Source organism: Ciona robusta, chromosome 8 (assembly GCF_009617815.1).
Source record: "Ciona robusta chromosome 8, ASM961781v2".
Classification (NCBI taxonomy): Eukaryota; Metazoa; Chordata; class Ascidiacea; order Phlebobranchia; family Cionidae; genus Ciona; species Ciona robusta.
The window spans coordinates 7,423,737-7,438,075 of record NC_143242.1 but is presented as its reverse complement, the minus strand read 5'-3'; the positions used below and the strand labels follow the sequence as shown (position 1 = coordinate 7,438,075).

At 38.8% G+C, this 14,339-nt stretch overlaps 2 protein-coding genes across 2 annotated transcripts; both read right to left on the bottom strand.

Annotated features, from left to right (window-relative positions):
* Nucleotides 1-32: 32 nt before the first annotated feature.
* LOC149732973 (uncharacterized) lies at nucleotides 33-2,619 on the bottom strand. The gene is made up of 4 exons (XM_089882580.1): nucleotides 2,352-2,619; nucleotides 1,687-1,863; nucleotides 854-1,043; nucleotides 33-487 (listed from the first exon to the last, which is right to left on the bottom strand). Exons 1-4 carry the CDS (start codon nucleotides 2,510-2,512, stop codon nucleotides 377-379), a joined length of 639 nt encoding a protein of 212 aa, XP_089738706.1. The 5' UTR covers nucleotides 2,513-2,619; the 3' UTR covers nucleotides 33-376.
* A 1,715-nt stretch (nucleotides 2,620-4,334) lies between these two features.
* LOC149732972 (solute carrier family 22 member 4-like) lies at nucleotides 4,335-13,871 on the bottom strand. The gene is made up of 14 exons (XM_089882561.1): nucleotides 13,711-13,871; nucleotides 12,161-12,282; nucleotides 11,331-11,496; nucleotides 10,856-10,961; nucleotides 10,443-10,597; nucleotides 9,833-10,022; nucleotides 9,231-9,342; nucleotides 8,488-8,591; nucleotides 7,413-7,633; nucleotides 6,924-7,032; nucleotides 6,527-6,626; nucleotides 5,695-5,858; nucleotides 5,225-5,311; nucleotides 4,335-4,471 (listed from the first exon to the last, which is right to left on the bottom strand). Exons 1-13 carry the CDS (start codon nucleotides 13,835-13,837, stop codon nucleotides 5,227-5,229), a joined length of 1,761 nt encoding a protein of 586 aa, XP_089738687.1. The 5' UTR covers nucleotides 13,838-13,871; the 3' UTR covers nucleotides 4,335-4,471; nucleotides 5,225-5,226.
* Nucleotides 13,872-14,339: the final 468 nt, after the last annotated feature.

Here is a 14,339-nt window from a genome sequence, read left to right as displayed (position 1 = left end):
GCAGCAAAGTTAGGATAATTTCTATGACAGAATTTATTCGTGGAACATTTATTGTTTGCAGTTTCACAGTTGCTCTAGAAATCTTTGGCGGCATTTATATGCAGTGGCAATTTGGCAATGCACGCTAAAAGTAAAAGTACCGAATAGGCAAGTGTTATGCAGGCTAATGGAAGTCTTGAAAGTAGAAAAAAAGAATAAAAAAACACAGTAATGTTATAAAAATTGTGGGCCAACGCTGGCCTAAATTTGATGTCTCATAGCACGTCTCGCTGTAGCCCTCGATAGAACAAAATGTTATAAAAAAATAATAAAACAAAATAAAAGGGAACAATTTTGAGACCCAATTCTGACATCATCATGACGTCACATAAACATCTTATTTTAGCGTATGACTCCAATTTATGGGGTTGTATTTTAATTGCTCCGAATCCCTTTTGTTTTCGAGTAACTTCAGAACTTGTTTTTCCTTCCAACGAGTTTCCATCATCTTAAATAAGAATGTATTAATATTAGTCCGAATTTTATTTAAATAACCTATATTGGCCCATAGTGGTAACAAGCTTAATATAGTATGGTTTATGTATATACATAGTAGGTTGGGGTAAGATGGTTCATGTATATATAGTAGATTGGGGTAAGATGGTTCATGTATATATAGTAGGTTGGGGTAAGATGGTTTACAAACATAGCTTGGGGTAAGATGAATCATGCATTTATACAGTGGGTTGGGGTAAAATGGTTCATAGGTTGGGGTAAGATGGTTCATATATATATATGTAGTAATGGGGGTGAGAAGGGCCATGGTTTACATTTATTCGTTCTTTTACAACATAAGTTTCTACTTTTCATTTACCTCTTTATTAGCTTTAGTAAAAGTTAGCAAGAAATTAAATTTGTTTCTTCTTTTTTCATAATCCTCCATACAATCTCTCCTATCCTTCTCTGACGTCATAATGCTCTCATTCACCGCCTCCTCCCACTCTCTCCTCTTGAGGAGAACCCGGTCATCCATTTGTGATTTGAGCGTCCCTCTTAGAGTTGATCTGTAATATGTAAAGGGATGTATTATGTAAAATGTTATTACTATATATATAGAGTTATCTTCTCATGGCGGGGCAACTACAGTACTTATAACACGTATGTTCTGTTTCGTACACCTTATGTCTGCTTACAAGTTACCACGTATGTTACTTTTTGGATGATTGTTTTTTCCGTATGTCTGACAATTTAGAAAAAAACATTAGTAACCACTGGTTTGGAGCTGATACTTTTAAGTGTCATGCCCAAGAACACGTATGCTTACAATGGTAGCATCACCAAGCCTCGAACTATTAACCTTTGGTTACTAACCGCTATACCACGGCGTGGATTTGAACCCTGCTTCCCTTGCATACCCTACTATATATAATTTGTTTCCTTTGGCTGTGTTTACATCATAGCGCAAGTTAAAATTTCCTTATTCTTCTTAACGCAAAAAAACAAACAGATACTTGTATCCCTCGAAAAATACAAACCATGGCATTATTTGCTAGATCACAGATACCCTTAAGGTGGCTGTACACAGTATCCGGAATTCGTCCGTTTTGTTCGGATTTCGCTGCCGCATGCGGAACTCGGTAATGTGTTTGCATATACGACTTCGCACGCCGGATACTGTGTACAGCCACCTTTATACAGAAAACAAACCTGTAGTTCTCCCTCACAGCAGCTGTTCCATACACCGGCTTCTGCCATTCCCCATGTTCCCGCATCCACTTTTGTTGCTGCATTAATATACATCTCCTATGCATGTGGTACTGGGATTCCCCTGTCTCGAGAAACACGGTTCGCTTGGGAACGGTGGGCGGGTGTAATACATCAATGCTGTAGAAAGATTGTATGGAATCAAGTTACATTAGGACAAGAATCTCTGGACCAGACAGTTGACCACACAAGGACATATACTGTAAAGCAATGGAAACAGGCAGTGTTTTTTTGGCATATAAATTTTAATTATAATCTAACGGAAAGGCGCTGTATAGCGTTATAGGGTGTTGTTTATGTAAGGCTGTTAGGGTAAAGGACCAACTCCGGCTTAAATGAGTGTAACTTTATGTAACCGTTAATGGCATGTTGGGGCAACAGTAATCACAACACGGGTGTTCTGTTTCTTACACCCCGTGTGTGCTTACAAGTTACCACGTATGTAACTTATTTATCCTCGCGTGGCTGGAAAATGACAGTCGTTATAATAACACGGGTGTTCTGTTTCATACATCTCGTGCAGCACGCTTATGGGCTACCACGTATGTAACTTTGTTGGTAATTGCTTATCTATATGCTGACCGACAATTTAGCTCAATCATATTTACCGTTGTACAGGATTGATCCCAGTTATAGCTGGTGTTACAAGGGTAGACCTTGGTACAATATTTGGCAACCGGGTAGGCAAAGTAGCACTTCTTCTGTGACGGGCTCTACTTCCTCTAGAACCTGGTGTCTTCGTCGTTTGGGGTAAAGTTGCTAAAGTCATGTTAGGTTTCTAAAGTCACCTACACCCCTATTTGCAAAATAAACATTCACTGGTAAATTGTTAGAAGATATAACTAGGCTGGCTTAATGGAACGTTAAATGGGTCGGTTAAAATAACAGAAGAACTCACGACTCTAAACGAGTGCCGTTAATTGCTAAAAATTTAAAATATGAGATATTACGTACTAACGGTGTCCATTTTACCCACAGTATGAAATATTCATTTTCGTATCAAAAATTTTGAAATTCCACTTAAAACGACAAAGGAATATCAATGCTATTTTAACACATACAAACGCTAGGCGCGAATATGTCTATAGAATTGTTACGAAGGCGGCGGAACGACGCTTTATTGAACGCTACAACGTCAATTGATGTAACTGATAAATACTGAAAGATATAATAAGACATAGCTCATAGCTCCAGCCGTTATATAAAGCAGCCCAATAAAGTAAATTTTCCCGACATACATTAAATAACGAAAAAACAATCACCCACCAGTTACATACGTGGTAACTTGAAGCAGGCACGAGGTGTATGGAACAGAACACCCGTGTTTGATGACTGTTGTTGCCCCGCCATGCAAGGATAAATAAGTTACATTCATTCATTCTTTCAGTAAAACACGTCAATACACTTCCATGCACCGCCTTCCTCTTAAACTTTCACTTGAACTCTTGACACTGAACACTATTATGACATCACTCTTTCCTATTGTTGTATCACAAGTGTCATTCCCTCAAGTCCCATATATATCTTGACAACTCTCGACGCCAACGCCACTTAATCTCAACGAAACGCCGGCAAAACCACCCGAGGATAAATTCTTGGGCAAATAAAAATTCTTCCCGACCACGAATACAAAACCAGCTATAATAACAAGCCGATAACTATTGGCGAAACCGCTTCAATGTTTAAACTTCATTCTCGGGCAAATACATGTTAAATGCGCCCTGTGATATATAAGTCATGTAGGTACGTTTTTACCTTGAGATAGTTCTGTAAATATTCTTTGTTTACGACCAAATGGGACGATATATTTGAATGAAAACATGTCCCGTATTACCCCAACCTAATGCAGATAAATCACGCAATATACGATGTTTTTGTGTTGCTCGCCCATATATAAGTTCACTACAAGTTCTTTCATAACCTTTTTTTCTCTTTTCTAAGCGAAAAAATGGACCAAAAACTTGTTAAGACACCAATAATATGTCGAACACCTTGTAATGCTTTGCCTATCTAAGTATACACAGTAGCTGGCGTTGCTTCTTCTATTCCTTCGTTTGTTCCCAAGAAAAGCCGCTGACAAGTAAACGCCTGTACTATTGAGTTTATAAAACAGAGACGCGGTGCTCTTTCACCAGCGCTTTCAGATCCCGGCACTTCCATAGTAACCAAAGCCCATTGTTTGACGATAATTAGGCCATTGTTTGCTGATAATTATCCTATTGTTTACCCGGGGCAGGCACGGGGGTAGGGCTTCCAATTCAAACGACCTTGTCGAGGATAAAGAAAGCTGTTTATGGTTGGAATACGATACTCAAGGATTGCAGGGTCCGAAAATAGTAAAACTTATAGGCTGGTACTGCAGGGTAATAAATAGCACCAGCAAAAATGCGTATTGTGATTCAGCATTTTTTAAATTTGTTTAAATTAACTACAACTCACTGTGAGTTTGGTGTATGTTTAGTTTAGCAGACACGCTTCTATTTGACACTTTTCCTTTAAGTAGTTTTTACCCGTAACGTGTTTTACTACTGCTGTTTTGCTGCTAATTCTCTTCCTTTCGTTGCAACTCTGTTTAAAATTGTCGACAAATGTTTTTTATTTCATTTTGTGCAAATTTAATTTTTGTTAGTGAGGGCATGCATATTTATTAGTTGAGTTAAGCAAACCTGCGACTATGACAATCCTGCAGAGCACGACAACTGGTGTGGTATGGAGCTTTCACTCTAGTCTATAATATACTCAGAATCAAAAACAAGTCTATATGGTGATTGTAAGCGGGCACGAGATGTATGAAACAGAACAGCCGTGCTATAACGACTGTCGTTGCCCCGCCATGTGAGGATAATAAGTTACATATGTGGTAACTTGTAAACTGGCACGAGGTGTATGAAACAGAACACCCGTGTTATAACGACTGTCGTTGCCCCGCCATGTGAGGATAAATATGTTACATATGTGGTAACTTGTAAACTGGCACGAGGTGCATGAAACAGAACAGCCGTGTTATAACAACTGTCGTTGCCCCGCCATGCGAGGATAATAAGTTACATATGTGGTAACTTGTAAACTGGCACGAGGTGTATGATGGTACAGAACAACCATGTTATAACGACTGTCGTTGTCCCGCCATATGAGGATAAATATGTTACATATGTGGTAACTTGTAAACTGGCACGAGGTGTATGAAACAGAACAACCATGTTATAACAACTGTCGTTGCGCCGCCATGTAAAAATGAGAAAGTTACATTCATCCAACACACAGTTACATATATGGTAACTTGTAAGTGGGCACGAGGTGTGTGAAACGGAACAGCCGTGTTATAACGACAGTCGTTGCCCCGCCATAAAGGATAAGAAAGTTACATTCACCAATACAAAGATATAGATTCACTCAAGATGAGTAAAAACATCAAAAAAAATATTTTTACTAAAAGATTAATTTCAACTTTATAATTTATTATTTTGCATTCGTATTTTACATTCAACAGTCTGAAGTGTATGCGGTTGATGGTGAATCAGCAGAAACCATTTTCTTTGTTTCTTCTAAGTCGGTATCGGCAGTTACTCTGTGAATGCGTTATAAGTATGTTGCCGGTCTGTACGGTTGTTTTAGCACTATATAGTATTATGGGGTAAAATGGTATTTTGGGGTAAAATGGTGTTATGGGGTAAGATGGTAATATGGGGTGAGATCGTATTCTGGGGTAAGATGGATACCGTTAGCACATAATATCCCATGTTTCCTGATCGTGTTTTAACAATTAACAACGGTATATGGGAGTCGTAAGGATACGGTTATATAGTTCTGTAAATATTCTTTGCTTAATATTAAGGGGGCTATAGAAGAGAATAGAAATATGAACCACCTTACCCCATTTTAAGTATAGTTAAACCATATGAACACTAAATCAAGTAATTTATATAAAGTATGAATACAGAGTCAAAATACCTTTTCGTCTTCATAAAAGGAATTCTAGGAAAAACATTTTTTTGATAATGAATTTTAAAAACTTTTTCCGCCTCGTCGAAGTTCATGGTTAATGGCTTCCCGGATGTCCTGGGAAATGTAAGAGCGAGAGAAGCAGCGAAAAAGGCAAGGATACCGAATATAACCTGTATAAAGAGAGTTTCAAAAGAGGATACTTAGTGTTTATTAAAATGTATAGAAAATACAAAATTTGCGAAAAGTGATCGCCCACTGAGATATATACGTGGTAACTTGTAAGCGGGCACGAGGTTTATGAAACAGAACACTCATGTTATAACGACTGTCATAGCCCCGCCACGCGAGGATAAATGAGTTACATACGTGGTAACTTGTAAGCGGGCACGAGGTTTATGAAACAGAACACCCATGTTATAACGACTGTCATAGCCCCGCCACGCGAGGATAAATGAGTTACATACGTGGTAACTTGTAAGCGGGCACGAGGTTTATGAAACAGAACACCCATGTTATAACGACTGTCATAGCCCCGCCACGCGAGGATAAATGAGTTACATACGTGGTAACTTGTAAGCGGGCACGAGGTTTATGAAACAGAACACCCATGTTATAACGACTGTCATAGCCCCGCCACGCGAGGATAAATGAGTTACATACGTGGTAACTTGTAAGCGGGCACGAGGTTTATGAAACAGAACACCCATGTTATAACGACTGTCGTTTTCCAACCATGCGAGGATAAATAAGTTACATTCATTCAATCTTAACTATATATATATATATATGTGTGTATATTCGTTGCGAGTTTAAGCATAACATGTAAGGGAGCGCCCACCGGAGACAGCCACGGTATATCTTCTTGTACTTGGATGGTGAAAGGACTTAATATTGAACCGATTCTCGCGGCCATTGAGGAGAGGCCAAGAGCTGTCGTTCTGTTACAAGATCAGGTAATTGAGTTATTGGCATTTACTTGATTATGTGACATAAAACTTTATTTCAACATTTTAGACCAAATAAGACGGAAAATACTTTTTACATCACGGCTGGTGTAGCAGAAATAACGGAATGTTTGAGTTAAATATTCATGATTGTATATATAGAAATATAGCATATGTTGCACAAAGATGCATATCCTATAGAGGCATTTGCCGTTGAAGCAGACTCTGCCAGAATTAGAACTGATTTACCAACAAGTATAATATGCCAATAGCAGCAAAGTATATTTTTACCTTCCTGAAGTTGGGAATAGCTGTGGGCATTGTACGAAAATCATGGCGAAAGAACCGCTGGTTCCGAAACGACCAATCATTGCGAAGATTAAGCCGAGGGTTTCGAGGGCTGTTGGTAGAAATGTTAGTGTATATTACTGTGGGGTGAGATGGATACCGTTAGCACATTTTACCCCATATTGCTTAGTCGTGTTTTTAACAATTAACCGCGCTTTTTAAAACTATATTTCTTCAAATATTCTTTGTTTACCAATAAATGGGACGGGGAAAGAGTGCAACTTCTTTATCCTGTTATTTGTTTAATAACGATCAGCGGCAGTTATAGCTGTAACACGGGTGTTCTGTTTCATACACCTCGTGCCCGCTTACAAGTTACCATATTTCACTTTGTTGGTTAAAGTAAAAAAAACATGATGAGGAAATATGCGACATTATGTGCTAACGTTATCCAACTTACCCAACACAAATAATCGAGTTAAAACACCCTACCCGTGTTCCCTGATCCCGTCTGTGCCACAACAGTTGAAGCAATGCATGAAAAACTAGCGATGAACAAAGTCGTTGCCACCAAGTTTCGAACCCCAACTTTCAAAACCATGAAGTAAAATGTAATGTCGGCAAATACTTCAACTAATCCACCCAGCGCGTTGTTCCAGAAGATGTCGCCAGCGAGCGAACCGCCGTTGAGAATAAGGCCGTAGTAGACGAGGCTGAAGGTGTTATTGTTGTTATTCGAATGAATGAGTGCAGGATGATGTTTTCTGGCCTAAATCCCGGATCCCATGGACTAAAACGTCGTATAGGACTTCACCCAAATGGAATAGAATGTGCATATACAATGTTGGGGTAATAGGCCAACTCTGGCCTAAATCACGTATCCCATGGCTTGCCATGCTGTAGGTTTGTAGGGTCTCACCCATATACAGAGTTTAATACGAATTGTTAACTAGAGACACCTTCTTCATTTTCTATACTTCATGTAAGTTGAAAACAAATATTTGTTTTTGATTTTTAAACTAGGGGGTGTGGCATTTATAGGATTCGTAAAAAAGGGGGTGTGTACCCCTTTATCTTATAAAGACAAAGACACAAGTCATGTTTAGTCTACTCGTTAAGGCACTGAATAAAACTTTTCCATATTAAATTTAACCATAAACTTTATGACACTAAATTTGTATTCAAACATGGGTTTTGTTATATTCATGCTCTTTGTGTGGCTTTTATGTAGTTTGAATGAATGGCCTCTTAAACTCTTCCAATGCGGGCTATACTCTGAGAGCAAATTATTTTGCTAAAGGCTACAGTTAAGTGTTACAAAGTACGCGGTCAACAAAAATTTAGTCCAACTAATGGTGCATTTAGCAGCACTCAGCGTATAGGGTCCCTTTAATTAGTTTGCACTATGTTTGCCATGTCCACTATGTAGTGAGTATTGTCGACTGTCGTATATCGACTGTCGTTGCCCCGCCAGCATGCAAGGATAAAAAGTAAACAGGCTGCGTACCCACAGTTAAAAATCGTTAAGCTACTCTCTTATATACGAAATAATATTTTAGTGTCTTACCTTGTAACCGCCCATATAAACATTACACTGCAAATAAGGAACCGACTGTAAGGGCGAACGAATATCTCAGTCAGACTGTTGTGAGATTCCTCCGAACTTTTTGGCTAAACAGAGAATAAGATTGGGCTTAATTGTCTTTATTTACTTAAATATCTTAAGATTATGTGGTTATTTCGATGCCGTATCAAAGTGGTTGAAACACCTGTCTCTGTGGTCAAAGGGTTGATGTTGTAATCGCTATGGGCGTATATATCCTTAGGCAAAACAGTTAACAGTGTTCATGTACAGGGTGTTGGACATATTTTTGGTGTCTTATCTAGTTTTTGGTCCATTTTTTTTTCGCTTAGAAAAGACAAAAAAATTACGAAAAAATTATGGTAGCAATAAAGCGTAAACTGTAAAAGTTGTTGCGTCTTGTATTGTTTTAAGAGGTTGCGTCTTGTATTGTTTTAAGAGGTTAACGCTGACTTAAACCTCATGTGCAAAGGCGTGTTGAGGTGGCTGCACAGTGTACACAGTATCCGGAATTCGTCCGTTTTGTCTGTTTTGTCGGGATTTCGCTGCCGCATGCGGAACTTGGTATTGGGTTTGCATACGACTTCGCATGCCGATACTGTGTACAGCCACCTTTATGCTGAAGTAGTGCAGACATCACTCATATAGAATACAATGGCACCTATAGGGTTGTCTAATCGTCAGCCATATACACTTTGTTTGACCAAACCACGGCCTATATATCTCACCTTATCATCCAAGTTGTCCCAAATTCCATCATCAAACTTAACGCCGTTCATCCGAGCAATACGTTTACAACTTTGTTTGGCTTCGTCCGTTCTGTTTCTTCCATAAAGCCATCTACAATATGGGGGTAGATATTGTTTACCACTATATGGTATCCGTTGCAATGTGTGTAGTGGGCTTACTTTTAGGCCGGGGGATATGGGTTCAAGGCTTAACGATGCTACTATTGTGGGCTTACGTGTTTTTGGGCCAGACGCTTAACGGCAACTGCTCTAACCCAGTGGTCGCTATTGGGTAGTCTAAAAGTGGAGGCCATATAGCCCAAACGATATTATATAGTAGGGTGGGGGAAGATGGGACACCTTTAGCACATAATATCTAAATATTCTGATCGTGTTTTAAACAATTAACAACTGTCTATGAGTCGTGAGGATACGGTTTTATAATTTTTTAAAAGTTCTTTGTTTACTATACCAAATGGAACGAGAAAATATAATGAAAATGTGTCCCATCTTCTCCCACACTATACTACATTTTCAAAATTGTTAATCTGGCCTGTGTATTGAACGCTAACTAGAGTTAAACAACAATATGTGTATCTCACCTTGGTGATTCTACCATTATAAACGCATCAAGTATGCACGGGACAAATAAAAGAGCAACTGCGAACTCTATGTTCCTCCAATCCCGAATAAAATAAGCGATCACGCTAAACAACGCGCATCCAACACCGAACATAACGTTGCAGAAAATCCCGGCAAGCAACCGATGTTTCTCCTTAGCTATTTCAATGGCTGAGAATGGTGGATTTAAACATTAAACAAGAGGAAAAATACCACACAGATTCGGTTCACGAATAATAAAAGCCATATACAGATCGTGCTTATAGTTAGTTATTCCTTTTAGAGTCATAAGGATATGGTTAAATAACTGTAAATGTTCTTGGTTTACAACTAAATGGGACGATATCAGAGAATTTAATGGCTGAGAATGAAGAGTTGTGGCATGGTATCAATTACAGACAAGGATTACAGATTCAATCGGTTTATTTGGAGTCTATTCGGTTACACTATCATATGTCCCACCGCACCCAATACTGATATATATCTGTGTCCCATCTAACCCCACAGCCTGCTATATATATGTGCGTGTGTCCCATATTACCCCAACCTACTATAATATACTATGGACACCGAATAGTCGGATATGCTCACCGTATACAACGCTGGACATTATTGTACCCATGCAAACAACACCAGTTAGAAATTGTAACAAATAGAAAACATAGACGTTTGGTGATATCCCGTTGAGTGCGATGATTATCGCGGAAACCACGGACGCCACTCGTAATATAAATACACGGCCGAATCTGTTTAAAACAACGTAAATGAATAAATGAATGTATTGTTTATCCTCGCATGGCGGGGCAACAACAGTCATTATAACACGGGTGTTCTGTTTCATACACCTCATGCCCGCTTACAAGTTACCACGTATAGAACTTAATTATCCTCTCATGACAGGGCAACAACAGTCGTTATAACACGGGTGTTCTGTTTCATAAACCTCGTGCCCGCTTACGAGTGTCGCAGTTAAATTAAATCAAATATTGTAACCCCTAACTCACTTGTCCGACAGTACACCCGCCATTACAGAACCAAAGAAAACACCAAGAAAGTAAATGGAAGTTGAGATAGTTTTCAGGGTGGCACGGTCACACACTAAGTTCCACTGAAAAACATTATGTTCGTTTAGGTTGTTATAACATTATTTAGCTGTAAGAATTAATGGATGTAACTTGTTTATCCTCGTTTGATGGCGGAGCAATTATAGTCGTTATAACCCAGCTGTTCTGTTCCATGTACCTCATGCCCGCTTACAAGTTACCACGTACATGTAGTTTTGTGGTTTTTTTTAGTCCTTGACAATTTGGACAGCCCATTAGTAACCACTCGGTTGGACCAATTATTACATACGTGGTAACTCGTAAGCGGGCACGAGGTGCATGAAACAGAACACCCGTGGTATAATGACTGTCGTTACCCCACCATGCGAGGATAAACAAATTACATTCATCCAATCAAATACATAAATACTTTCCTCAGTTACAGTAGTCGATTTGAACACGCTATGGTCGAACACGTAACTCCCATTACAAGATACAGGTGTGAATGTCGCATTAGTCGCCACCAGCCCACGAACGCATTCGATCTTTGCTTCATCACAACTTGACAAGTTGTAGATTTTACGGCGACACGAATCGTACGACTGTAATATATTATATGGATTTTATCTCATTGAATAAGATTGCAAGTGTAAGGGCAACAAAGCGACAGTTGAATATAGTAAGGTGGGGTAACATGGGACACCTTTTCTTTCTATTTTTTCGTCTCATTTAATAGTAAACAAAAAACAATTAAAAAATTATGAAACCGGACCCTCACAACTCCCATTGACCGTTTTAATTGTTTAAAACACGATCAGGGTAATGAGTTAATATGTTTTAAAGGTACCCCACCTTACCCCACCCTACTATACATTGTTTGTGTGTAAGACTTTTTAGCTACTGGTTATAATAACCATATCTTCACGATTCTAAAAGAACGTTGTTAAAACACGATTACGAAACAGAGCATAACTTAACGGTATCCATCTTACACCACAGTATAGTTGTATTGTTGCATGTGTTACACTTTGACTCAAGCAGTTTTAAGCCGTACAGCCTAGCATCCTCACAACTTTAAAAGAGCGTTATTTAGAGCGTTATTGGTAAAACACGATTACGAAACAGAGCATAACTGGTGCGAACGGTATCCATCTTACACCACAGTATAACATTAAATCCGGGTCGACACTGACAAATGCAGTCTCAACTCAGGTGTAACGAACCGTACAAACGTGTGGTTAACATTTTGTGTGAGTATAATTTTACCTGTTTGCCCTCTTTCCATGGTAGGAACATATGAGCTATGTTATTCCCGGTAACGTTATTGTTCCATGTGTGACTTGGGTTGTCTATTTCATCAATATAACATCGGAACTTCGGCGTGTTGGCTGAAAATGATATTAAAGTTATGTATGGATTAAATGCGGTGATAGACTTCTGCTCATGCAAGAATGTGCATATACAATGTTGGGGTAATGGGCCAACTCTGGTTTAAATCCTAGGACCCATTGCGTGTCTCACTGTAGGACCTCACCCATATAGAATAGAATGTGCATATACAATGTTGGGGTAATGGGCAACTCTGGCCTAAATCTCAGACCCCATGACGTGCCTCACTGTAAGACCTCACCCATATAGAATAGAATGTGCATATACAATGTTGGGGTAATGGGCCAACTGTGACCTACATAAAAAGGTCTTATACCTTACTATAAGAGTATAGGACCACACACATACATTTTTAAGCGCGCCTTTGCTTCGTGCACACGGTTACAGGAACGACGGTAAGATTAGTATGCTAAAGCCAAAAGTAAAGATAAAACAACGGTCATTGCAATACGCCGGAGAATTATCATATTAGAATTACTTGTTGGGTGAAAGTTTGCCCACTATAAGTATAATGCATGATCTGATGTACTTCCCACGAGGTCGGCGCTATTTGCATTAGCTCTAAAATTACCACAGTTATCCAAGTAAACCATGCGATCAAATGAACCAATAAGCCACTCCCCGTTTCGCTGTATTATGTTTTATTATTAGGTATACAGTAGGATCGGGGAAGATGGGACGTCTTTTTATTATATTTACTTGTTTCATTTAGTAGTAAACAAAAAATTGAAATAAATATAAAACCGTATCCTGACGACCGTTGTTAATCTTTTAAAACATGATCAGGATATTTGGATATTATGTGCTAAAGGTGTCCTATCTCCCCCACCCATATTATTTGCTGTATTATGCATTAAGCCATTAACATATGCAATAAGCCATTAACATACACTTAACTAATTAAACACCTTCTTTTTATAGTATCTTACTATATACCATGGAGACCACGCAGCAACGCTGGTGAATCACCACAAAAACCAAGGGCTTTAGTTATGCCAAGCGCTAAGTAACTGCGGTTGTAAAACGGCCATTTAAACATAATATCAAGTTTATTTATCTCTTCGAATACAGCAGCGAAGGTCAAATTAAATAAACCCACGAAAAAATGGGATTAGCAACAAAACGACAGTCGTTAAAACGCGCTTTGGGTAAAAACTACCTGTAAAAAAGTGTCAAATAAACGTGGCTGCTAAACCTACGCTTCCATACAAAACATATATAGTAGGGTGGTGGAAGGATGGGACACCTTTTCCTTCTATTTTCTCGTTCCATTTGGTAGTAAACATAAAAAAATTCAAAGAATCATAAAACCGTAACCTTACGACTTCCATAGACTGTTGGTAATTGTTTAAAACACGATCAGGATATTTGGATATTATGTGCTAAAGGTGTCCCATGTACCCCATAGTACTATTATAATAACTTACATATAAATACAGCGCTTGTGTGCATCATCGATACCGGTATGTTGCAACCGTTCACCAACAAGATCAGAAATACATAAAAGAACCCATTGCCTGCTACGTAATCAATGACGTCACTAAACTTAGTCATGCTCGACTAACTTCTGCAAAATACATATATAGTAGGCTGGGGTAAGATGGTATGTGCTTCTATTCACTTTTAACGTCCCATTTAGTAAATAAAACACCTTTGCAGAATTATATAACCGTATCCTCACGACTATAAAAGTGCGTTGATAATTGTTGAAAACACAATTAGGAAATATGGGATATTATGGGCTAACGGGATCCATCTTCACCCACAGCACTTTATGCATCACATAACTAAACCACACGCTTGCAAGGTATGAATGAATCGCCCCACAGACCCTCGTCATGCATGAACGCTTTGGTGTGACGTCATTTTTTCCTGACTAGCAAAGTTACTGTTCAAACTCATAAACTTATGGAATGGCACCTTTGTACACGGTGCTATAACTTTGAATGTAACTTATTTACACTGTGGCAGGTCAACGGCAGTCGTTACAACACGGGTGGTCTGTTTTATACACCTCGTGCCCGCTTACGAGGTACCACAATTATATAACTTATCT

Coding starts and splice junctions, on each gene's coding strand:
- LOC149732973 (XM_089882580.1), bottom strand. CDS start 2,512: ATGACTTTAGCAACTTTACCCCAAACGACGAAGACACCAGGTTCTAGA. Junction 1,864..2,351: donor GGGATCAATCCTGTACAACG/GTAAATATGATT, acceptor ATCTTTCTACAG/CATTGATGTATTACACCCGC. Junction 488..853: donor TTACTAAAGCTAATAAAGAG/GTAAATGAAAAG, acceptor TTCTTATTTAAG/ATGATGGAAACTCGTTGGAA.
- LOC149732972 (XM_089882561.1), bottom strand. CDS start 13,837: ATGACTAAGTTTAGTGACGTCATTGATTACGTAGCAGGCAATGGGTTC. Junction 12,283..13,710: donor CACAAGCGCTGTATTTATAT/GTAAGTTATTAT, acceptor TATCATTTTCAG/CCAACACGCCGAAGTTCCGA. Junction 10,598..10,855: donor GCGGGTGTACTGTCGGACAA/GTGAGTTAGGGG, acceptor TGTTTTAAACAG/ATTCGGCCGTGTATTTATAT.